Source organism: Lissotriton helveticus, chromosome 3_2 (genome assembly GCF_964261635.1).
Source record: "Lissotriton helveticus chromosome 3_2, aLisHel1.1, whole genome shotgun sequence".
In the NCBI taxonomy this organism is placed as follows: Eukaryota; Metazoa; Chordata; class Amphibia; order Caudata; family Salamandridae; genus Lissotriton; species Lissotriton helveticus.
In genome coordinates this window covers 181,704,798-181,730,434 of record NC_136062.1, presented here as the reverse complement: position 1 = coordinate 181,730,434, position 25,637 = coordinate 181,704,798, and the positions used below count along the sequence as shown (strand labels likewise).

Genomic DNA, 25,637 nt, shown 5'->3' with positions numbered 1-25,637 from the left:
TATATCAAAGTATACAACTCATTTATTTATACATACAAGTTTAAAAACAAAGTTTCCAGAAAGAAATTAAACGTACAGAAGTTATGGTTTCCGTTTGGAACGCTCGTCGCCATATTGGAATAGGTCCAATTTCTTTACAACAGGAGTAGGCGAGTAAAAGCGCACCTGATAATATGATGATTTTTTTCCCCGAGAGTTGTTGTGGTCGCTTTGCTTTACGTTTTTTACGAATACAAAGTTGTCTAAATGTTGAACTGAGTTCTTAAACGATTTTTAAAAAAATATTTAGCTACAATCGTTGTCCTTATCGTTGGAATCAGACGTGGTCGCATGGCTTTTTGTGACTGATGTATTCCTTAGAGTCGGAGACGGTCTGTACATGTCAACCATACGTTTCCTCCTTTTAACTTTAGCAGGACACCACGTTTGATCGTGAAGAAGGCGCCCACGTACGGATTACGACACGGGAAGTAGCTTTTATTGGTTGAGACATAAACGTCACTCCGTGCTAAACCAATGAGGGAGCACAGCAGTGGGCTGTTAAAAACATCGGCGGGCGGGAAGTCTGTCGCATTTCGCGCTCAAGCTGTAGGGAGATTGTTGTGTCTGCTGTGTGAGTGTCGGCGCAGTGTTCCTGACAACATGGTGCGAACTAAGGCGGATGCTGTCAGTAATACCGGTAGCTACCGCAAAGGTAAGCTCCTTTGTTGTTTTTAGGAGAGCTCTGGAACATTTTCCCATCTGTGAGTGTCTAGTATGGATACACGAACTTGAGAAATTCGGGTGGCGGAGTATTGCTAAGTTAACTTGTGGTGAAATTGTGCAAAAATAGGTTTTAAAAAAAGTGTTATGCTTAAACGATACTTCTAACATATGTATCCTACCTAAGGTGGGAGTGGTGCTTTGTCCCCTCCCCCAATGTAGGTAGAAAATTCAGTAAGGTAATACCGTCTCCCATGGAAGGCTTCCCCGTGCAGAGCGGATTCTGTCGCCGGTTAGCATTTTAGCTGACCGTGGGAAATGATATGGGGGGAAGAGGGGGGTACCATAATGTAACCAGGTATCCTGGTGTAAGAATCATACGCAAGGTCGGACTAGCTTATAGGGCACTAAGGCAGCGCCCGCCGGGCTGGAAGCTCTGTGGGTTTGATTTGTGATATCTCTGGGCCAGTTTTTACTGTTGATTAAACCCATGAAGCAAACTGTATTAACAGCAAGCGCAAATCAAGTGTTTTTTGTTGTTTTTTTGCTATCTAATATACAGATTACTTCTATTTTGATGCACAAGCGTAGGTGTCATCGTCAGATACTCACCTAGTTGCTAACACCACTGGCGCAATCCCTAAAGGGTTGTAGAGGTATGCCGTGGTAGACCAATGCGGCTACTGTCATTTGACAAACTTATTAAGCAGTGGTGGTGCCTACTATACACCCCGCCACTTCATTTATAAAGTGACGTTAGTGGCTGCCATACAGATTGTGAGGGCTGCTAGCTTGCTTCTCTACCGTAATACACGCAGGGTCAATGGTGCAGCAGTGGCATGGGGGCCAAGAGAGTTACGATAATTGCTTTAGTTGATTACTCAGCCCGTAAATTGGGTAACATGTTCATTGTATTTCGTACATTACACTTCACGATTGTGTAAACTGTCTTTTTCGGAAAACTAGCCTTTTCTAAGCAGGAATTACAATTATAACCTTTGAATAGCAGTACCTCGGGGGTCCATATGTCTTGCAACCGTAGTTTACTTACCTCTAGTCAAAGCTTTCTCAATGTGATGGTTTGGCAGGCCAGGTTCCGTATGGTTGGGGCTACTTTAATGGAATCTGTAAAGCTGACTTGCCTCTCTGTGCTCCCGCCCTCTGCACGTCGTTTTAAAGGGCGGGCCGAAATCTGGCGGGACCTCTGCCCGCCAAATCCTCACAGGCCTTGAGCGCCATCCCGCCTCCCCGGTGATAGCTCATTCGCCTCTGTTTACACATCCTCTTAGTATTACCGTCTCCTTTTAGAGCTGGTCTTGTGTAATACTAATTATTTTTACATGTGTTCTCATTTATTACAACTCTTCTATTTACATAAAATTAAGCTCGCGCTCCTATATAATCAAATACGCCGTATCTGGTGAATAACTTTTGTTCTCTTTACTCAGCTGTTGCAGCTCGGGCTCCTCGGAAGTCGCTGGGTGCTAGCAGCGCTTCTCCCGGCAACTCTTCGACCTCTCCGACCTCAAAGAAGGGTAAGTTCGCCACAACTATTGCATTGACATTTTTAGGCCTTATAAAAAAAAATGATCACAAACTGTACCAGAAAATAAAGTTGGATAAAAGTGTTCTCTTCGTATTGCTATGGTCAAGTTAATGTAACAGCATATAACTTAAACCACTAGAATGAATACGTGTATTTGCATAAGTTGACCAAAACCATTGCATTACGAAGTAAAAAACATTTTGCTGTACGATATGTAAGGATAAAAAGTTAATAATATACGGTTCTTAAGTTCCAGCAATTGTCTCGGGTCTTGTTTTCAAGTTTGAGTATGACTGTTGCCCATCCCGTGGGATAGGATTGCCACCCAGGGTGCTCGGGGCTCCAGGACTGCTTTTGTTGTCGTTCCTCTAGCTTTGGGTTATTTCTCATGTAAAGTGCTAGTGCTTTGCTAATTCATGACCTGGTGTGTCAGATTACTTGCAACTGTTCTGAGCCATCTGAAGACAGCCATGGTCTCGGATGGGCAGATTTACGTTTCCTGGCGCATCCCTGCAAATCAACAGGGATGCACCAGGAAAGATGCGTGACACAACTTCACCCTTGTGCCACCACAGATGTGCCGCTTTTACAATGTGACGCATCATGGCGCAAGGATAAACAGATGCGTGTTGCATCTGCCGGTGTACGGTTGGCGCAGTGCTGGAGTTGTGATGTGGGTACAACACCAGCAGTGTACCAACCTGGCCTATCCTCAACATGGTTCGTCACACCTTACGCCTGCTTAAAAACTATGCGCCTGCTTGATGCAGCGGCGTCGGAAAAGTGACTGAGTGAATACTTGTATATTTCACTCTGGCACTTTTCCGAGGCGTTCCTGCGACGGAATCCCCCTCCCCTTCAGAACGCCTACATGAAACCTGGCGCAGGGCTTTACAACGTGACTCATCTCTGTAGATGCATCACGTTGTAAATAGGGCACACCGTGGCCTACGCTGCCAGTGCGTCGCAGAAGTGACAACAGTGGCGCAAATGAGGCGCACAGGGCTCATAAATCAGTCCCGTAGTTTCTTTTGTCCGATGGTTGCGACCAGTCCCAGGAGGACGGCGTCTGTCTCTTTCTTCTGTTGGCCCCGGGACCTCCAGCACCATACTTTACTGACTATAATGCAAAACGTATGTGGTGCGAATGAGTGCGTTGCAGTTTTCAGTAAGGTGAGGGCCCTTTTAGGCTGGATCCGATCACTTTCGGGTTCCTTTTATTTGAAGTAATCCTGGATCAGCGTTTGAACTATGCAAGGACAGGGTGCAGTTGTAGGGCAGGGGTAGATGGCTTCCCTGATAGTTTGTACAAATCTCCCATAACAGGCCAAAATGTTGGGTTCTCTTTGTGCCGCTAGACATTACGGAGTTCAGAGCAGCTGCCAGTTTCAGTGATATTCACCTAGTCCATGATTGTTCTGTGGGCTACCTTGTAGGTGTTATTTCATAAATGAAGGGGAGTTACCAGGCCTATTACGTATGGAGATATTTTGTTTCCCTTTGTTTCCCTATATTTCCACGTATTGTTGCTGAACCTTTCATCTTCCTGGAGGTTTATAACTCACAACTGGTTTGTTAGCTTGGCTTTGTGCTAGGGTTGGGCCTGTTCCCATGGCCTGTTAATCTCCACATGATGCCCCTGAGGGCGGTGGCCCGAAACAAGCGTCGGGCATGGTATGGCAGCCACTTTTAAGAATAAACCCAGATATATATATATTCCAACATATGCTAACCTATTGTGAAGCATATTACTGTAGCTGCCTCAGATTGACTGTAGCCGGTCACTAATCAATACTGTATTCCTCACCCCTCCCAAATATCTATTAATTTTGACAGATCCAACACATCAATGTTATACAATTTGAACAGCTGTACTCGTCATAAGCAATCAAACTGTGAACAGCATGATATTGAAATACACTACCAATTTTGTATGTAGGGTAACAGCATGCAGCAGCTGCTGTTGTCCACTCCACAGGATTCACATTGCAGCCTGTATTTACAACAACTCAGGTAAGTGTTCTTGCCCCACCATTTCTACCCTTTTACCCATGAGGCCCAGGCATTTGGCAAGACAGGTGGGACAGCTGTGCATTATGCAGAAGAGTGACTGTTCGTCACCCAGTGTCAACAGCCCCAAAAGCTCAGAAGAGCAGGGCTCTGATCGATCCTGACCACCCCCTGCAATGCATTGTATGCCAGAAACTGCCTCTGCCTAGATCTGCAGACTCGGAGTAGGGAAACCAAGGCGTCCCCTAGAGTACGTATTTGCACCAGCAATGCCTTGCCAGCCAAGCATATTTGGGGAACCCCGGCCACCTCTATCCAACTGATGAAACCGCTTTCGCAGTGCCTCCCTCCACCGGCCATGACCCCAAGTTTCTCGGTACACCCTCCAGGTACCTTAAAGTGTGAAGCAGATTCATCAGTAGTGCCCCAAAGCAATACACAAGTTTGGGTAGTACCAACCTCTTGGATATCACTATTGGCGACGAAAGGAGTGCCTTCCAAAATTGCACCAACTGCTGAGTAGAGCTTACGTCCGCAGTCCAGTTCCCCTGCACAAGCTTGCGAGCTGAATGTAAATATTCGCTCACATGTATTTGATCGTATTACAGTTCCACTCCATCCCCATGTCCATCAGTAGCTCCTCCCCTGAACCCACCTCCCTCTGCAGGGGTCGGATAAGACAATAACATGTTTTGGCCCTAAGCTTCAAGCCAAATATCTTCCCGAGCTACAAGTATGGCCAGCACGTCAAGCATCACCCCACATCACAAAGATAAAGGAGAGTATTGTCCGCATACAAGGAGACTGTCCCATCATCTTCCAGTGGGTATACCCCATTCAGGGCCAGAGTCCTAAGGACCGCAGGTGGTTCAAGTACCAATGCAAATGTTAAGGAAGAGAGTGGGCACCCTTGTCTTGTACCCTCTGAGAGATGGAGGAACAATACCCCAGAAACCCACACAACCTTCAAATCTGCCGTCGGCACACACCACCACCTCCTCAAAATCAAGAAGAAAATGTCCGTCTAGGGCAGAATCCATGCCAGTGCACGTGACTGCAAGAATTCTTTGCTATCGTCAAGGGGGTCGCCAGGCTCAACGGCGAGACCAGAAGTCCCACCCTCCCAAGACCTCTGCAACATATTCTGCACAGTCTTCCACCACAAGATCAGGCAGATCTACGACACCCAAGCCCTCACCCCGCCCCCCAGGTTGTGCTCTATTCTCTCCACAGCCTACACACTCTAGCACCCACTAACAAGCCAATCCGCTCCCTGCCTGTACTACATCTTCCACAGAGCAGCCACCTCGATCGCTAAACTGCTTTATCAAAACCGCTACTTTCCCAGACAACTCAAAACACGCCAATATCAACCCCCTGCTTAAGAAGCTGTCCGCAGACCTTGAACTTCAGACACCTCTCCCTCCCTCCCCTTCACAGCTTAGGTCATCGAAAAGGGCTCCACTCAGAGACCGAAGTACTCATCCTGGGCCCTTCCCCCTTAGCCTGGGACTACTCCTGGGGGCCTGCTGCATTAGGAACCCTTCCACCCCTATGAACCACACATGCAAATTGCATCATATTTGACTCCTCGCTCACAATGAACCACCAAATCCATGCAGTATCCTCAGCCTGCTCTGAAAGACATTCAGATGAATCCCCACAGAAGACGATCACCCAAGCACTCATCCCCAGCAGACTTGACTACAGCAACTCACTCTACGCCGGCACTACCAAAAAATGGTTTGGGAAACTACAGAACATTCAAAAAGCTGCAGCCAGACTGGTCCCTAGACCTCCGCAGCCACATAACACAACCTATCCAACTTCACTGGCTCGCAATCAACCGAATCACCTTCAAGCTTCTCTCACACGCCTAAAAAGCTCTCCACGATGCAGGACCAGAATATCGGAACCACCGCCTCGCATTCCACACACCTGCCAGACCACTCTGCTGCCCAACTCTCCCTACCCTCTGTCTCACAGATCCACAAGTAGTAGTAAGTATTTATTGTATAAGTTAATAAAACCTCTACAAAAAGGAATTGCTCAAGGCGAAAGTTCATAAAAAGTACGCTACAAATTTCATAATTTATGCAAAAAAAATGGGGCTGTTTGGCCTAGCCCAGCGTTTCCTTTTCAGCTGACTTGTGCCTTGCTCTGACAGAATGTCTCTTCATCTGATGAGCTTTGGATCGGTCCTTAGTCCCAAACATGTGATATAAAAACACGAGTTAATAACATTTATGGGTTGCACTTATAATTAAAAGTAGAAAAATTAATAGTATCTTTTACCGGGCATGTGGTAAATTTTTATAATAGAGATGTAACAGGACCGTGCCCTCTTTGTGCCCAATAGTTCTCAATGTGGTGAGAGGATTTTTTTTTTTTGTATTGGGCGTTTCCCCAGTGAAAGAATGCCAATTCCAGGGAGTGGTGACCCTTGATTAGAGCAGTTTATGGTGTGCCGGGTCTCTTCATTTTCTCCTCTACTGCCCTCATGACTTGTACGAACCGGCATGCCGGCTGTGTCACCTCCTCCAAAACAAGCCTTCACTGCTTGCCTGCAGGTTCTTATCTTCTTGGTGTTAAAGATTGATTGCTTAAAAAAAAAAGCGTCGTTTTGAGTCCAGTCCGCGGCAGATGCATAGTAGATAAGTGATGCTCTTCTTCTGCTTTCCAGCAAAGGCGGCACTTAGTTATTTCTGCCGGAGCAAGATCCTTCTGCTACCTCGCTGCCAAGACCTGGAACACCCTGCCCCTCCACCTCTGGCAATCTGCCTTGTTTGCCCAATTCAGGAAGAACTTCAAGACCTGGCTCTCGACTAAACCTCCACACCCAGATGGCTCACTGCCCCCATTCCTTCCTCCACCTCAATCAATCGCAGTATTTATAAAGCGTGCTACATACCTGTGAGGGTCTCAAGGTGCTGGAGTGGGGGGGGGGGCTACTGCTACTGCTTGAAGAGCCAGGTCTTGAGGATCCTCCTGAAGGGGAGCAGGTCCTGGGTCTGCCGTAGGTAGGGTGTACCAGGTCTTGGCAACGAGGAAGAAGGATCTGCCTCTGGAAGTGGTCCGTTGGATTCGAGGGACGACGGCGAGGCTTGCAGAACTGAGCTGGCGGGCGGGGGTGTAGAAGTTGAGTCTGCTGTTCAGGTACGCTGGTCCGGAGTTGTGGAGCGCTTTGTGTGCGTGGGTGAGGAGCTTGAAGGTGATCCTCTTGTTGACAGTGCAGGTCTCTTAGGTGGGGGTTGATGTGGCTGAGACGGGGGAGGTTGAGGATCAGGCGGGCCGAGGCCTTCTGTATGCGTTGTAGTCGCTGTAGGTGTTTGGTCGGAATACCAGCATAGAGTGCGTTGCCGTAGTCCGGTCTCCTGCTGACGAGGGCCTGTCACTGTTCTTGTTTCGGTCGGGATCCACTTGTAGATCCTGCAAAGCATGCGGAGGGTGTTTAAGCAGGAGGAGACCGCGTTGACCTGCTTGGACATGGAGAGGGAGGAGTCTAGGATGAATAGTTGCGTGCGTGGTCCATTGGTGCTGTTCCTAGTGTAGTCGGCCACCAGGAGTTGTCCCAGGCGGACGGGGTAGGGCCGAAAATAATAATAATAATAATAATAATAATAATCCACATTTGTATAGCGCACAATCACCCGTTAGGGTCTCTAGGCGCTGGGGGCCGTCGGCAAGATTAAGCAAGCTATTGCCCAGAGTCGCATGGTGCTGGGCTAACCTGCCGCCGGAGCCGGGGATCGAACCGTGGTCCCCAGATTCCAGCGTCAGTCGCCCTGGCCGCGGCGGCACTTCCGTCTTGTCTGAATTCAGCTTCAGGTGGCTGTTAGTCATCCACTCGGCGATGGCCTTCATACCCTCGTGGAGGTTGGTTTTGGCGGTGTGAGGGTCCTTGGTGAGGGAGAGGATAAGCTGGGTGTCATCGGCATAGGAGATGATATTCAGGTCGTGTTGGCAGGCCACTTGTGCGAGGGGGGGGCATGAAGATGTTGAATAGCGTCTGGTTGAGCCCTGGGGTACGCCACAGATGAGGTCGGTTGCTTCGGCTCTGTAGGGTGGGAGGTGGACTCTGGGTTCTGCAAGAGAGGAAGGACTAGGTCCAGTCCGGGCTCTATCCTGAATTCCGGCTTCTTGGAGGCGCGTTCTTAGTGTGCGGTGGCAGACGGTGTCGAAGGCGGCTGACCGGTCCAGGAGGATGAGGGCAGAGGTTTCGCCGTTGTCTAGTTGGCATCGGATGTCGTCTGTGGCCTCCCACCGTCTCCACCTTGAGACGCTCCCAGGTGAGTAGCTGCTCTATACAAGCTCCTGATTGACCCCGGCTGATATAGAATTGCGATTATGGACCCTCCACATGCAGGGGATATAGCCAGAGTCTGATCTTGTGGCCAAAATCCCATGTGCTTGAGCACCTTGCATTGGGAATGGCCATACCACTGTATCAAACTCTTTCTCGATGTCTTATCACATCGCAAGCAGTGGGTCGACTGCTGGAGTTCATTCCCTTATCAAAATCCGGCCCCTTATATTAAGGTAAGTGTTCCATCCCCGAAATAAACCTGCTTTTATCTGAATGTACAAGCGCTCCAACTGCTTGAGTGAACAAATTGGCCAGTGTTTGCACCCGCATTGCAGTCCATATTAAGCGGCGATATAGGACCGTACAGCCAATGGGTCACGATACAGCTTAGGCAAAACTCAGTGCCTCATCATACGGGGTAAACTCCCCCAGTCTTGGCCTCAAACAGTTTAGCAGTTTCTGAGCTTGATGAGCCCAGTGTTAAAAAAAACTTTACAGGGAGACAATCGGTCCCGGGCGTATTGTTGCGAGACAAATGGTCTATCGCCACATGCACCTTCAACACTGAGCGGGTCATCAATGGCCCCCTCTGTAGAGGGTCGAAGTGCCGGAGGAGGGATCACATCCAAGTAGGGGACCAAGCCCATACTGCCCTCTGCGGCTGCCTAGAGGGTAATATAGAAGCCAGCAAACTCTGTGTTAATGGAAGCCTGTGATGTGGTCCAGACCCCTGCACTCCCTATCCAGGAACCGTTTGAGATTACAGTTGGGAACATATATTGCTGTCTATCAAGGAGGCCTGGCCAGCTACCCCTTGACCACCACACATTTCCCCTCCATATCTAGTACAGTACAGTGGTACAGTGGATTACTGCAGGCTTGTTACTCAAGGTGCAACCATGCAACTTCCTCATCAACATGTTATGTTATGTTATGTAACATTTTTAATGCGCACAGATGCTCCAGCAAAGGAGCGTCCTGGCGCAAGGGAAAGGCAGACACAACACAACACTAAAACCAGCACCAAAAACAGAGCACTTAAAACAGGGGGAGTTTAAAACAGAAAAGTTTTCAAGGCCCTACGGAAAGATATTAGATCATCCAGAAGACGGATTTCCAGGGGGAGCGCATTCCAGAGAACTGCAGCTTTCACTCGGAAGGAGCGTCCTCCCATCCGGCTGAGTCTGAACCGAGGCACAACCACCAAGGATTGTCCAAGGGAGCGAAGTGAGCGAGTTGGCACATAAGGAGAAATCAAATTATTAAGTAGCAAAGGTGCCGACTCACGAAGAATTTTAAAAACCATGCTGAGGGCTTTAAATTGGATTCGCTTATTCATCGGGAGCCAATGTAGGGACCGCAGAGTGTTGGAGGTAGGGCAAGCCCGAGGCAAGCCGACCACCGCCCTAGCCGCAGCATTCTGGACTCGCTGTAAACGGAGAATCTCAGCTTGGTTCACTCCTAAAAGGAGTGAACTAGCATAGTCCAGGCGAGAAATAATCATCGCTTGAATGACCAGCTGTCTTGTAGGAGCATCGAAGAATTTGAGCAGGGGTCTTAGCCCGCGTAATACTCCAAAACAGCAGGCCGCCACTCTCTTCGTGTGAGTCACAAAGCTTAACGTATGGTCAAGCCATACTCCCAAATTCCTGAGTTCCAGGACAGGGGCTGGCGCTGTTCCCAGCTCAGAAGGCCACCATCCATCTCCCCAGAGGTCCGCATCCCTTCCAACGATCATCACCTCCGTTTTTGATGCGTTCAGCTGGAGACAGTTGTTATTCATCCAGCTGGCCACCTCTCTCAGTCCACTGCGGAACCTGAGGGCATCCTTCTTGGCATCCCCGCTGATCGTAACCGCCAGCTGAGTATCGTCGGCATAGGAGACCATGGTTAGGCCCCATTGCCTGGCGACTTCAGCCAGCGGCTGCACGTACAGATTAAAAAGCGTGGGACTCAGCGAGGAGCCTTGAGGCACCCCCAGGTCCAACGGATGGAATTTGGACTGAAAGGGAGGGGTGGCAACGCAGAAGGAGCGATCACTAAGGAAGGAGCGGAACCACTGCAGAGCTGAACCACCAAGGCCAATGTCCTGCAAGCGGTGTAGAAGGATGCGATGGGAAACAGTGTCAAAGGCAGCGCTCAGGTCTAATAAAATAAGCGCTGCCGTTTGACCTGCATCCAATACAATCCGCAAGTGCTCAACCATTGCCAGAAGGGCCGTCTCGGTGCTGTGACCAGCACGAAACCCATTCTGCACGGGATCCAGGACATTAACTTGGGTCATATGCTCTGTGAGGGCCAGATTTACATGGGCCTCCATGACCTTGGCCGGCCAAGGGAGCAAAGATATCGGGCGGTAGTTTTCAGGTTTCGACGGATCCAAAGATGGTTTTTTCAGGATCGGGGAAACTACCGCTTGCTTCCACTTGGCAGGAACAAGGCCAGAAGTCAGGGAGAGGTTGATCAGAGAACACACTATTGTGCGTCCCTGGAAGGCAGCATCCCTGAAAAGGGCCGACCTTACCGGATCTGCAGGCGAGCCAGATTTGACACGCAAGGCCCATTTCGCAAACTCCTCGTTAGAAGAGTTGGAAGGGAATGCAGCGATGGACAATTGCTAGAGCCACTCCAAGGAATCACAGGTGGTAGTGGACTCGGAAACGCCTGGTAGATTTTTTTAACTTTGTCCAGAAAAAAAGTGGCTAATGCTTCACAGTGGGAGGTAGAGCTGTCCAACTGCGGAGGAACCCTCTTTGCCATCAGATCTTTTATGGTTTTAAAGATGGTTTTTGTGGGGTTGAGGCTGTTACAAAATTCTGCTGCGTAAAACGCCGCCCGGGCCCTACATATGGCTCGATGGTAGAGCTTAACTAGGGCCTGGTAGGCGGATTTCCTATCGGCGTCATACGTCCTGCGCCAACATGAATAACACTCGTTTCACCCTAGCCCAGTTCACAACTGTGAGCCAACCAAACCATCCCCCTCACTTAATGGGTGACTGGTCAATCCATCTCTGGGACATGGGGCTACCCCAACATTATCAGCGTGTAAGTGTAGTCCGGTCCCTCCCAGTGTGCCCATGTCTCCCCTCCATCTGAGATCATGTACGTTGTTTATCCTCCACCTGGCCCAAAACCAGGCCACACGGACCCCATAACAATTAAACTATCCTATAGTACACATCATGAATTGGTCTGACGTCATTGGGGTAATGTCCGACATTAACGCGGCTGGGCCTGTACTGTCTTATCTGAACGCCTCTGGAGATTCTAGTATGGTAGAACACATGGCTAAAGGACGGTTACTTTCCTGCCAGTGCCATGAAATAGGATTTTTATTGAATTGCCTTTCTCTTCAAATGTTGAGCTCATGCAGACTTAAAACAGTAGGTATTATACCCTGTTATTTTAAGTTTTGGAGAGGGTTTAACTATCGGTGTGTACTTCTCATATTGGCTGAGCAGTTTGCTAACTTAACAAGCTCTGCCTATCTGCCCTAAAAGTTTATGGTTAGTAGTGACTTTAACAAAGCAAATGTATGTACGGGCACTCAAAATGTGGTGCGAATGTTATAAGCACTTGAATGCCTTTTCAGCCTCATTTGTGATCTGTAACACCTTTTGCCAGATCCCACATAACCTAAATGTCCTGATCCAACAAGACAATAGATGCATACTGAACAAACAACTTGTGGGAGATGTTAGTCATCCAATCAGTGTGTGCTTGTCATCTCAACTGTAACGGGCCGCTGTCTTTACAGGCTCCTTCTGCAAGTTGCTGCTGTAAGTTAATTGAATCGCCCCATCCTGTCATATTAACCACCTTATGCTTGGTCCGCCTGAAGTGTCTAACTACCTTACCACTGCCTCAACCAACCGGGTATGGCTGTATTCAAACTCTTGAAAAGTTTCTTTTTTCTTTTACGCAACAAACTGACAAACCTCTGACATTACAAATCTGCAGCAAATGACACTGGTAGCCATGTCGAATGAATTGGACTTACTGATCCGCTCTACTTCAGACTTCTCAGGCAGTGGAAGTCATCTAATCAACATTGTTTTAAAAAATTCCATGTAGACACCCCAGCAAAATGGGTTCTGTGGAGTTGACGTCACCACAAACATTGTTTCTTCTGCTTAGTTCAATGGTGCCCTCTAGTATGGATATGCATGACTTTAAGGCCTGATAAACATGGATAATCTGTATCCTGCTTCACACTTAGAGGGGCAGTCCTCTAGCAACAGATGGCCACTCCTCAAGTGGGATAGCAATGATTGCTGTTTTGTTCAGAGGTGCCAATACACCTAAATGAAGAAACCTTACAGAAAGAACACCGGCCATAGTGCTACCTTGCTTCCTGAATCTCCAGTGCATGTACATCTTAACCACTGGCCATTTACAACTTCAAAGTTTGGAATCCGTGCTCCTCCCCCTAAAAAGTTGCATCCTCTGTGATTCATGGGCTTTGCCAGACTGGAGGAAGACACTACTTTTTGATTAGTTACTAAGGTCTTGAAAGCTTTGAAATGGTGCAGCCTACCCAGTAGCTGCAGATGTGATGATCTGGACCAATCTAAAGGCTCAGTAAGAACCCCAAGTGGGGGTACCATAGGTGAAGGGACCCTAGGCCTCGTGTTGCCCCATGACTAGCTTCAATCGTAGCCATGGCACTAACGATTTGAGGAGCCCAGTCACAGCGAGTGCCCCAGGTAGCACTTCAAAATACTCGTCCGTTTTTAATTGTGGCCCTCAAATAGTTACACCGTACTGCTTATAGGCAGGTATGCAGCTTGTTGGATTACCATCGCTGTTTTACATTTTCAATATGGGCAGCCTACAAACTGCTGCTGTCCAGGTTTTTGAATAAGTTAAGCATGCAGTTGTGATAACTTGACTCATCCACTGCTTATGAAATTCGGACATCTGCCGCTGTAGTCTCACCAGAGGTGCTGCGTCCAGCAGTATTGACCTGTCAGGTGTGTTAAGCTCCTGCAGTTTCTACTCATTTTAAGTAGTTCACACTTTGATTCCCTGTCTGTAGGGCTCACTTTTCTCGTTCCAAGCCTGTTGAATCCGTGATCTTTGCTGATCAATAGCACAAATAGTGTGTGGTTTGCTCTTCGCAATGACCTTTGAAGACTGGACTCCACAAATACACTACTGAATCTACTGATGGGAAGTCTTCGCGCCCTTCACCCGAGCTTCAGGCCCACGTTATAAAGACTACCTTAGCTTGTCGGCGCTCCTTGCTCTGTAAGTGAATTTCTTTCTCCGAATTGGACTGAAGAACTGATCTATAAGGATTGTTTCTCAGATGGAGGAAATGTCTGTAGAGTACTGCGGACAATGCAAAATGTGACTGCAAAATCCCCAAACCAGGCTCCATCCTTCTTGTATCCCTTAAGCTAGCTGTCGCATGCTTATGGTATTGAGCTAAATCTGAAACTCCATTTTACCTGATAAGTAAGTTAAAGATCCTTTTAAGTCTGGTGAATACTGGTTGCTGTAATAAGACAGTCTTACCCCAGTGCGGTTTGCTGGTAACTTAGATTGGTTCAAAACAACCTTGTGTGTTTTTGAATTGTTACCTTGATTATGAGTCCCTTCCATCTTACCCAGTTTAAATTGCCAGGATAATTTGGTGTGATGTGTTGTACTTTGGTTTAACATGGCCCCTTACAATACATTCTGTAGGTCTCTTCCGATGCACATTCTCCTCTAGAAAAATGTCTTCCTGAGCGGATTCTTGTAGCAATTAAAGTAAATCAGCGGTTGTGCCCACTTATACGTTGAAACTGAGCATAATTGTTTGAGAAAGTAGAGGAACAGAGTATGCAGTAGTGGCATTTGAGCTTTTATTTCTCACCCAGATGTCTTTGGGGACCCATCCATTGATAATTGGCCAATCAAACTACACATTAAATCTATCCAAAGGCAGTGAGGTGAAAAATTTGTCGCAACTGGGGTTTGTGTTTGTGTACAGAAATGCCTACTGGTTTGGTTTACTTTGAGGAGCAGTTAATCGGATTTCACAGATGACTAATTAACCTTAATAGTACCAGATGCCCCTGAGAGCTTCTAACATAATATTTATTCTTTCAGCTGATAGCAAATATGCTGGAGGTAATCCAGTGTGCGTGCGACCAATCCCCACATGGCAGAAAGGAATTGGTGACTTCTTTGGTGGCCCGCCCATGATCAGACCGGAAAAGGAGAACCTTCAACCCTCTGATGATGAAGCAGGTGAAAGTGGGTCTGGGAAGGCTAAATCCAAGAAAAAGAAACACGTGAACTCTGATGATGAATGTGCAGAACCAAGTGGGTCAAGCAAAGCGGTCAAATCTAAGAAAAAGAGCAAAACTTCCGATGAAGGTGCAGGAGGCAGTGGATCTGGTAAAACTGAGAAATCCAAGAAGAAGAAGCGCAGTACCACAGATGACGGTGCAGGAGGAAGCGGAGCTGGCAAGACACCCAAGTCTAAGAAAAAACAATTGCCTTCGGATGATGAAGGTGCAGGAGGGAGTGGTTCTGGGCAGGCGTCGAAGTCCAAGAATGGTGTGGTCTCAGATGATGATGATGAAGAAGAAAGTGAAGTGGGGGAAGCCAGCAGACCAAAGAAAAAGAACCGTGTGTCATCAGAGGATGAGGGAGCAGACGGTAGTGGATCAAGCAAATCAAAGAACCACGCTGTTTCAGACGATGAGGGAGCAGGAGAAAGTGACTCCACGGCACAACGAAAGTAAGTTTTCACTTCCATTGCTGATTGTGAGGGGCTTAATACCAATGATAGATAGTTAATGCAACCTGGCATAAATATCTTTAACTCCTTTTTGAAAAAGTTTCATATTACACAACAACTTAGTTGCTTGAGCTATCTATGCCTAATTCTATCTAACTGCACTATTGGAAGTTTTGTGTCTTAAAGTTAACAGGACCACACTAATACTGCTGCCTTACTTGCATGGTACAGCTTAGGGCATGTGTTCTTTGGCTTTAGTTACATTATCAGACTGAATGCTTTGTGGCAGAGGCTCCTGTTGCATGTTTATTGGTTTCATACTGCTCTTTACTGCTGTAAGGCTACTTGCAAGCAGTTGTTCTAAATTGGAGATGATGGGGAAATTTCTGAACTTCTTGCTGCATCTTGCCAAGCAGAGGATGGAGCGGTTTTGATAATGAGTAGCGGTGCAAATAAGGGGCCAATGTGGGGGTAATACAGGAAAGTGCTACAACCAGCATAGGTAATACAGTGCAACCAGGATACTGTTGGTGACCTGTTTTTAAAAGCTTCTAAAAACGCCATTAAATTAATGTAAATGATTGTGCTGTGTAGTTAATATTGTGAACTAGCAATTAAAAATGCAAGTTGTTGTTTTTCAGCTGTAGATAATATAATTTCTTCTACCCTACAGGTCTCGTCCACTCTCCCCTGAACCGTCGGATGAGGAAGGTGAAGGCTCCGATAAGGGAGGCGATTGAGATTTAAGATGTACATGTACTTGCTAATTTTGTTGGTCAGTTCCTGAACTCTTGAAATGTACATTTGTATATAACTTTTTTAAGTTCACACCATTCAAGCTTTGTACAGTTTATCCAGTTTAACATGAGAAATAAAAATGTATATAACACTTGTGGCTTATTCTATAATTGCAAATAAAACCATACATTTTTCATCTATTGTTTTATTGCTAGGAGTGTCATGGTTGCATGCTTTGTCGGGGTGCAGGTTTTAATAGTTGTTTGTTCTTGTTCCCTACTTTCTAACGGGTTTAGCAACTTGCTTTAATGTTGCAACATTTAAAGGCACTTTCAAATTGCATTTTCAATTATTATGGGATATTTTTATTGGTATAGAGCGATCACCTCAGTTGCTGTATAGTCAAAAATTTACAAGGCTACAACCTAGACCACCCACAACATAGGATTTAACAAAGGTCTGTCACTTGAGATGAGCAATGTTAAAATCAACATGCCATGGAAACAACTTAAAAAATTGTTTACAGTATAGCCAGTTCGTACCTGGGCCCAAAAGTGGGAATCACAAATGGCTTTCGATAAACACTAAACGAGCAAAAAACAACCTCCTAACCCACCGGCCTTTCTCCCCCCCCCCCCCCCCCCCCCGTGTAGGAATCTTAAACAATATAGTGGTCCGGTAGCCCTCCCATGGTGCCCTGCGGCCACTGCTCATCCCCGGTGGTCATTGTTGGTGCCAGGGGATCAGTAACACAAACTAGAAATCCAGGAATTTCCCCTTAAGAGACCCCACAATATATATATATATATATATATATATATATATATATATATATATATATATATGTGTGTATAATATACACACACACACTGCAGAGTGTAGACATGTAGGAGTCTGAAACGGGCATTCCAGAAGACCTATGATGCTACCTACCTACCTCATTTTAGCCAAGTCCCTGTCAACGGGGGGGGGGGGGGGGGGGGGGGCGCGCAGGCATGCATGTCTCCCAGCGGTCTTGCAGTCTTGCAAGGGGAGAAACTCATCCTTTAGCAGTGCGTTGTGTATCAGTGACCAGTCGGGAGGTGTTGGAAAAGAAGCAGCAACTGGCGCCTCCCTAGACTGCACTGCTGCAGACCAGGTACCATACAGCAGAAATTCACCTCCCGGGATGTCTGCAGAGTTTGACAAGTCAGCAAACTGCCAACACACCCATGTGCATATCACTGACCCACAGCTTCCGAGTCTAGCAGGTGTCCCGCCTTCACACTTTGTAGTTGTGTAACTAGTGCCTGCAGGGGGAGATCTGGTGAGTAGAGGGGCTAGGTCTTCCAAAAGCCTACTCGCACAGCTGTCACTGTTCATATATTGCCCTCTAAGGTCGGGCAGAGTTCAATAGATCCAGACCCCGCGACACTGCACCACTGTCTGCTCCAAATTCATGTCACCCACGCCTGGTGGTTCATCTCCTCCCTGATCGTTTCTAGGCTGGTCTTGTCAGTTGACTAAGAGGTCAGGCGCCTCCCCAAATACAGTGAGTAAATGTGGGCTCCAGTCTACGTGCGGTTAAAGCCTCATATCTTCAGTATAGAGGAAGACTAGGCTAGACTCCTGTGGGTATGAATGCCAGCAAAGGACCGACCACTGCGTTCTGAATGCCAGTGGATCCATTGAGCGCAAATGGGGACAGTGGGCAGCCCTGACCGGTGCCCTGCACTGACATTGTGCGACCAGTACGGGTTCTGGCAACAATTAAAGAGGTCCAGTAGATAAAACTGCCCCGGTCCCATCTGAATCATGAGTGCATGGAGGAAGCTCCAATGAAGGCTCTTGGTTTCTCTTGTGTCCACGAGCATGCACCCTGCCCATTCTATTTGCCATGCCCCCTCCCTTCCATGTTTAACACAGTCAAAGTCTGGTACACAGTCACATCGGTAGCAGGCGTCTCTGATTTGAGCAGAGGGACAATCAGAGCTTGCCTCAAAGGGGGCGAGGAGGGAGCGTTAGCATAAGGCCTCCAAGTGGAGTCTGAAACGGTCATGGCATAAAACTCTCCTCGGAGGCTGTCCGTTCTGGAACCTTCCTGCTGGACCGTGTGGCGGACTTCAACACGGATGACCGCCATACTATCCTCCCCAGGCCATTCATTCACTATTCATGGATGGTGCAATCCTATACCCGTGGGTACCGTTCTGTGTTATCAACTCTGCGAACAGTCAGTGCGCCTCCAAGTAATTCCCTCGTTTGCATGGAGCCAGGCCCCCATGAAAATGAGGAAATGCCCTCGCAGTAGTGCTGGGCGGCATGTGTGCCAGCGCTAGCTATATGACCGGAGAGGCTGGACAAGAGTCCGGCCGCCTCCTAATTTCAAAGTGCCTTGAAGGGGCGCACACACCAGTTGAACCGCACAGGGCACTGTGTAATATGGTTCTAGGTCATTAAATGGATAACTAAAGCAGACTAGCAGTGACCTAAAAATGCATTTATCTGCCTCCAAGCTGTGAACCATGAGCTAGAATTATACCCTGTACCGGCGGCCTCACTGGTAACCGAGCGTCCATGCACTGACTGTTGCAAATGAATCCTGAAATGGGTGCATGCAAGACTTGCAATATCCAACATCAGTCCCCAACATAGAAGCTCAGTATTGTGAAACATTCTGTTCTCCACAAACTTGTTTCTTAGTAACCACCAGAATTTATTTATTGTTCTTACTTAACTTGCAGTGTTTTGTGTAAGGGGGATTGAAACCCTGAACTTCCTCTAGCAGGCCTGCCAAATAAAAAGCAAAGAACTCTCAGTAGTAAGACTGGGCATGCTTCTTGCTGAGAAGTATCCGAGGCACTTCTGATCCCCTGCCCACTCCATCAAACCACCTTGCTGAGACTGGTGCTGATGTTCTGGGGTGTTTTAACACCCTCCTTAAAGGATATCGACTGATTAAAGCTTGGAAAGACTGACAGCCTGAAAAAAGCCACTTTGCAGTGGCTTCCAGCTTATGTTCCCTTTCACTGTGGTAGTAGTGGCTCCTCACGAGGTGATTGAAGGCCCCAGATATTATGTGATACATGGGGGGGATTAATAATATATGCTCCAGTAATAGCAAAAATACAAACTGAGGCACCAGTTAAGTGACAAGGGCCTCATTTACCGCTTAGACAAAACCACGCTAACCCCATAACTCCTTGTGGTGTTGAAAGCAAAACCAGCAATTACCAATAAACTAGCTTGGCAAGTAATTTAGATTCTTGACCACTTTAGAAAGGCAACTGGCCTCACTATAAAGAGCAGTGCGCAAAAGATTTAGGGCCAGATGTACATACGTTTGATTTCCCAATGGCTATTTGTTTGCAATTTGCTATTAGGTAATCGCAGGCCGCTATGTGCTACAGTGTTTTACCCTGTCCAATTCCCAGTGGTTTTCAAATATCATGTCAGTAATTGCTTTTATAAAAAGCAATGCTTTTTCAAATGCAGCCAGTTTTTCCTTAACAGAAAATTGAATGCGTTTTAAAGTTATTTTGTAGTAGGCAGAGGTCTGTGGGACCACTGCTTTTGATTCCGTGAACAGACCCAAACATTGAATTGTACAGCAGTTTAAGGTTCCCTCTCCTACAGTGGACATAAAGAGCACAGAACCGCTACAGCAAGTGCAGCAGCTTTTGTACAAACTCTACAATAGCAGTAGAGCAAGAACTCCCATTTGGCAGCCGCAATACAGGTCTCACAGATAGAAAATGTATTGCAAGGACTAAAGTAAACAAATAATGGACGGAATGCTGACCATGCAAACATTCTCCCCCAGTCAAAAGATGTGGGAAAAATCCATCGTTCTTTTGCCCACAATGCCACCCCAGTTTGGACCCAGCCATATGTAAATCAGTCTTGACCCTGTGCCCCATGGGAACAGTCAAGACCGAACTACCAGGCCAGGTCCTCCCTGGACCAGAAACCAGCATCCTGACTGGTTTCAAAATGTCACCCTTCAGCCAGGCTAGCTTGAATCCAGTGGCACAGTGAGCAAGGGACTCATGTCTGCGCATACCCATCCCACTTGGGGCAAAAAGTGTTACAGCAAACAAATGATGTACGGAATGCTGACAATGCAAACGTTCTCCCCCAGTCAAAATATCTCGGTTAAATCCATCGGTCTTTTGCCCACTATGCCGCCACAGTTTGGGGTTCCCATGGGGCACAGGGTCAAGACTGATTTGCCTATGGCTGTGTCCAAACTGGCAGTCTGTGGGTTTTCTGTCCCTGGCTGGTTGGGTACAGGGCCTGGCCGGAAGTCCTCAAAGCAGCTGAAGAGAGAATACCGGGTAGCAAATGCTCTCCACATACCTCAATCAATGCAAAATAAGTAATCTTGCTGGTCAGCGAATAAGTACATGGAAATGTACCACAGGGCCTTCTTTAAGAGTATGAAAAGTTTTTGAAAACGGTTTTGTAATAGTTTACCAATAAAGTTTAAAAAGTGGGATAGACACATAATCTAGCTGGACATTAGACCCTTGCCGAATAACCACTAAGCACAGCAGGGTTTATTGCCGCCGGTCAATGGAGCGCATTAACTGAATGCAGGCAGCCCCTGTTGCATATGATGTAAGACTCTCCACAGCTGTAGTATGCCCTGTAAACCACCCCAAGCGCACATGGGCAAAGTGGCTTTAAGTTTGAGCCAGAACCATAACTCAGTTTCTAACTTTGGCTTGATGTAGAGATTGGAGTAAGGATTATACTCCGTAAAATATTCAGTCAGCCTGACAAAGTATCTGCTCCAATTAGAGATGTCCGCCGGCCCAGTGAACATCTCCAGTCATGGCAGTCCTATCGATGAGTTAAAGGTTTGACAGATTGCTGCGCCAAACTTGGCAGCTGCGCATCACACTTAATTCGTTTTGTCTTCAAAAACAATATCCCAAAATGGGGTTTTGTTTTTGAAAACAAAAGCTAATGACCCCCCCCCCCCCACACCATGGGATAATTCATCCAACCACCCACTCTAAATCTGGCTGGCGTTTGAATGGCCAAACCTTCTATGACCCTTACTCCATCAGGCTGTTAGAGGAGTATGTCAGCAACAGAGATGAAGTAGGCTCTGTCTCTGACATACTTAAGGACCATACCACTTAACATCTTGCGGGGAGGGTACTCCTTTGCAGCGGGGGTGGTCTGCTTGTGTTGGGTTAAACTCCAGATTCGAGCAACATCTGCTGTGCTCGAGCACAGCAGAGGTTGGCTGCTCCCAGTGTGCTGGGGCCAGGTGCTAGGCCCTATCAGTATTCCCTGCTGCTCACTGGAAAAGGTTATGTACAGTGGTGGTTGATTGCCCATGGTGGGTTGGATGCAGGCAATAGCTGGAGGTCCGGCACTGCGGTCAGTGTCCACCTCACATGGCCAAAGGCTATACGCAGCATGCAGTTGTCTGCTTGTGGTGGGTTGGGCACAGAGCCTCCCTGGAGGCTAGAATCTGTGGGCCATGCCTGTTGTGCACAATCAAAGGGGGTGTCCCCCTATGGTGTGTTCAATGCAAGGCTTGGCAGAGACTAAAGTACATATGCATGGATGATTACCCACAGGTTGGACACACAGCATAGCTGTGTCCAGCTCTGGATTGTCCGACCATGGCTGGTTGAGCACAGGGCCTGTCTAAGTCTCACTGCTGCACAATACTGGTCACTCATTTCCATACCTACACACTGTTCCATTCACCCAGCTCTCCCCCTGTAGTTCACTTTCACTGAACCTTATTCGTACTCGCATAGAAACACACTACATAAAGATTGAATCTTTTTTAAACCCGGTGCAATTTTTATGGGGAGGGGGCAAGCGACCCCCCCCCCCCCTTCATGAACCGATTTTTGGCCCCAGGTACCCCAACCCCTGGGGCCAGATGCAATTTTTATGGGGAGGGGGCAAGCGGCCACCTTCCACAGTCTGATTTCAGCCCCAGGGACAACACCCCTGGGGCCTGGTGATATTTTTAGGGGGAGGGGGTGTGAGAAGTTGGCCTGGTATATGCTGTCCACTAGTTATAGTGGGCACCATGCACCAGTCCAAACAACCCTGATTGATGATTAGGTTAAAGACAAACTTTATTGAAAGCAATCCTAGTTGTAGCAATGGAGAGCAGCCTTCAGGCTAAGTCTCGGAGGAATGTGAAGCAGCTTGGTTTACCAGATGATAACCTATTGAATGACCAAATGAAAGGAGAACCACACAAGGTATATATAAAATATATGTATTTATTGCTAAATACTCTCTACTAACCTCTTTATGAGATTAGAGAACAAGGCACACAATAATACCGTATTAGAACAACAGTAAATAGCACAATACACAGCGGGCTCCAGGGGGAGACCAAATCCTATACTAAGAAAGTGGTATAACAACCACGACTTGACTAGGAACAGTGCCTAGAGCACGTAGAATCGCTGGGACCCCAAGGTAGTGACACGGGACCCACGGGAGATGCGTGCAGTGTGGGAACACAGCCGCAAGCTCTGTACGATCCTATGTTTTAAGTTTAAGGACACTGAAAAGAGGACTTTGAGCAAACCCTTTTAGACTTAAAAGGTTCTAAGGCCAGCACCCATGTGAGCACCGGAGTACTCGTGTTACCTAACACAGGGATACTGGGTGCATAGGTGGCAAATGGGTGTCGGGAATCTTCGTCGTTGTTAATGGCGTGATGCTGCAAAGTGCTGCTGCCATGAAGAGGAAAAGTATCTGCTGTGTTTGAAGCCTGGATCGGAGCTGTGAAGAACCTGAAAGTAGAGGGGACAGAGTTGGGTCACTTGCCAGTGACCAGGGGCTCAGTAGAAGAATGCCCACTGATGTCAGGTGCGACGAGGTGAAGCTTGACTCTGCTGCCGCGGGGACCAGGAGACATCCACAATGACCAAAGTCTGCAGGCGAGCTGTCCCATGAATGATGAGGGCTGGGGGGGGAGGGGGTCGGTGTCTGGATTGGAGACCAACAAGCCTTGGCAACTGCAACCCACGCAATGAGAGAAAAGATGCTTTGGTGAGGGCCAGCAAGGTCCTGGGGACTCCCCAAGCTATGCAGAGTTAGGGCATGTTTGGAGCAACCAGGAAAGCCCACGGAAAGTCAGTTACCTTGACAAGGACCCACAGGTCAACGGAACCAGGGATCGCGAAGGGACCTTGAGAGGAATTGCACAATACCAGCCCACGGAACACTTGTGGATTGTAGGCCGGTAAACTTTGGTGGAAACACTGCTCGGGGTGTGGACTGCAAGTACCCCAAAGCACAGGCTTCGGGATTGCCAAAAAGCATTTGCTGCTGCAAATGTTCATGGTGTCCAGGGGTTCGGGTTGCATGGTCCCCACGAGGGCTGCGGGTCTCAGGTTTGTTGAGAGCACACAGGGCCTCGGGGAAGCTTAGGAACCCACCTCCCGTGTTGCAAAATCAGGACCTGCGTAGATGCAAACCGGTCAGATGCGTTGAGGTGCCTGCCTTGCAGGGGAGTAACTCCTTCACTCCAAGGGAGATTCTTTAGTCACCCAGCATCGTGCAGATCGCCGAAGTACTTGGTTTCTGTAGCAGAGTTTAGTAAGGTAAAATCTAAAGTCCTGTAGAAAGGGGTTCATACTTTATACCCAAGAAAGGGGTGGGACAAACTCTGGGAAACCACCTATGTTAGGATCAGGAGAGAGGGGTGGCTACACCCATGTCCTTTGTCCAGTTTCGCGCCAGAGCAGGGGCTGAGTGCCACTGCAACCGGTTTGAGCTGGACTATGCACAAGGACACCAAATGTGACCCCGATGCAGCTATCAAAGCACTCTTGGAGTGCACCCGCCCAGCCCCAATACACTAAAGCCTGTCTGGGAGGTGGTCACACCTCACTGTGACAGGAAACCTATTGTCCAGCCTCCCCTGCCAGAGTTTCGTCCAGCTGCAGGCGGGTAGACGTGTGTCTTATGGTTGGCAGCATCCAACTTGTGATGCCAGGGTCGAGAAAGCAGGTACCGGTGTTGTCATATTTCTCCCTCTAGGAGGATAGAATCATACCTCCCCCACCAGTACTGGTGGGGAGGTATGATCCCAAGGTGTTTGACACCAAACACCACGTTTCCTTGCAGCCATTTCAAAGTTAGCATTTACCGCAAGGTTATAATGCACTCTGGTTGGCTGCTTCACAGAACAGCCCTAGAGAATAGATTCCGAATGCTGCAGAGGGGCCCTGCTCATGCATGTGCACCCTTTCACACAAAACCCAGCACCCCGCCTTCAGGATTCATAAGCCCTGCCATAGGGGTGACTAATAGGTTTATATGTGCAGTGATATAAGGAACCTATATCTAAGTATGGGGTGCATACACCATCTTACACAGGCTGCTGTAGCAGACCTGTTGTGTCATTTTGAATGGTCTCCCAGGGGTGGCATAATACATGCTGCAGCCCCTGAGAGGCCTCTGGGGTACCTATGCCCTGGGTATAGAGTATACCATATACTAGGGACTTATAAGGGTACCCCTGAATCCAATCTGTGGTGTACCTAAAGTACATGCAATCAATTTATAGGAGAAAACAGATAGGGTGGGGTCCTGGATAGCAGGATCCCAGCCAGACTAAGTCGAAAACAGTGAAACATCAGCAAAAAGAAAGTGGAGGTAACTATAAGAAGCAGATCCTACTTTCCTACAGGGGGGCTACCAGCCCGGACCAATTTCTGCCCCAGGATCCGGTGCAATTTTGAAGGCAGCGGGAGTCGCACTGCACTTGTCCCGGGGCCAATTTCAGCCTCATGGATGACATCCCCCGGGGTATGGCAATATTTGTTGGGTCAGGGGGACATATGTCCCCCGGGCCAATTTCAGCCCCCAGGGACCCCATCCCCTAAGGTCTTTCACATTTCTACCACACCATTGTTAGGGGTGAAAGGGGTCCCAGCGACCCACAGCGGCTTCCTGCAACAAGGAGCGGGCATTGCTCTCACCCGCAGGGAATTTCTAATAATGATACTCCCTGCAGGCTGGAGCTATATTTAGATCCGTTTCCATGCCTGCATCACTGCAGCCCGGGAAACAGATCTAAAGTCCACTGCAAGCGGGCGGGAGCATTTTAGTTGCTCCCGCCCGCTAGGAGAGAATGCTCCCACCCGCTGGGAGCGGACTTGGTGTTTGCTTCCACTTAGCTGCCAAGTGAGAGCAAACACCGGTTTAACTGCCTGCGCTCCTGGTGGGCTCTCCGGGGCATAGGGTGTGCGCCGACCCTGGGCGATGGGTTCCCTGGACCAAAAATGGCTTTGGGATGGGGCCCTATGCAATGCATTTGGTATCCGGGAATATCAGTGCACAGTTAACCCCCCTTTTAAACCAAGTCATAGAGTCTGGCATGTACCCTTGTGCCTGGTAAAAAGCATGCATCAGGCCAATCCTTTAAAAAGCCAATCCTTGACCCCACTGAGACAAAAAACTATCGTCCAATCTCAGGGTTGCTGGTTGCTGCTAAAATTCTCAAGAAAGCTGTAAACAAGGAGCTGACCCAACATCTAGAATCCAACCATCTGCTTGACCCGACATAGCACAGCTTTAGGCTATGCCACGCCACAGAGACGGCACTGATAATGGCAA

The 25,637-nt window shown here is 48.0% G+C and overlaps 1 protein-coding gene across 1 annotated transcript; it reads left to right on the top strand.

The window, feature by feature from the left end:
* The first annotated feature begins 538 nt into the window (after positions 1 to 538).
* PCLAF (PCNA clamp associated factor) lies at positions 539 to 16,234 on the top strand. The gene is made up of 4 exons (XM_078684999.1): positions 539 to 694; positions 2,151 to 2,237; positions 14,666 to 15,302; positions 15,976 to 16,234. The coding sequence occupies exons 1-4, from the start codon at positions 643 to 645 to the stop codon at positions 16,040 to 16,042; spliced, it is 843 nt and encodes a 280-aa protein (XP_078541125.1). The 5' UTR covers positions 539 to 642; the 3' UTR covers positions 16,043 to 16,234.
* Positions 16,235 to 25,637: the final 9,403 nt, after the last annotated feature.

Excerpts from the sequence above, each read along its gene's own strand:
- PCLAF (XM_078684999.1), top strand. The coding sequence starts at position 643 with ATGGTGCGAACTAAGGCGGATGCTGTCAGTAATACCGGTAGCTACCGC. Across the intron at positions 2,238-14,665 it reads CTCTCCGACCTCAAAGAAGG|CTGATAGCAAATATGCTGGA; the intron begins GTAAGTTCGCCA and ends TTATTCTTTCAG. Across the intron at positions 15,303-15,975 it reads GACTCCACGGCACAACGAAA|GTCTCGTCCACTCTCCCCTG; the intron begins GTAAGTTTTCAC and ends TCTACCCTACAG.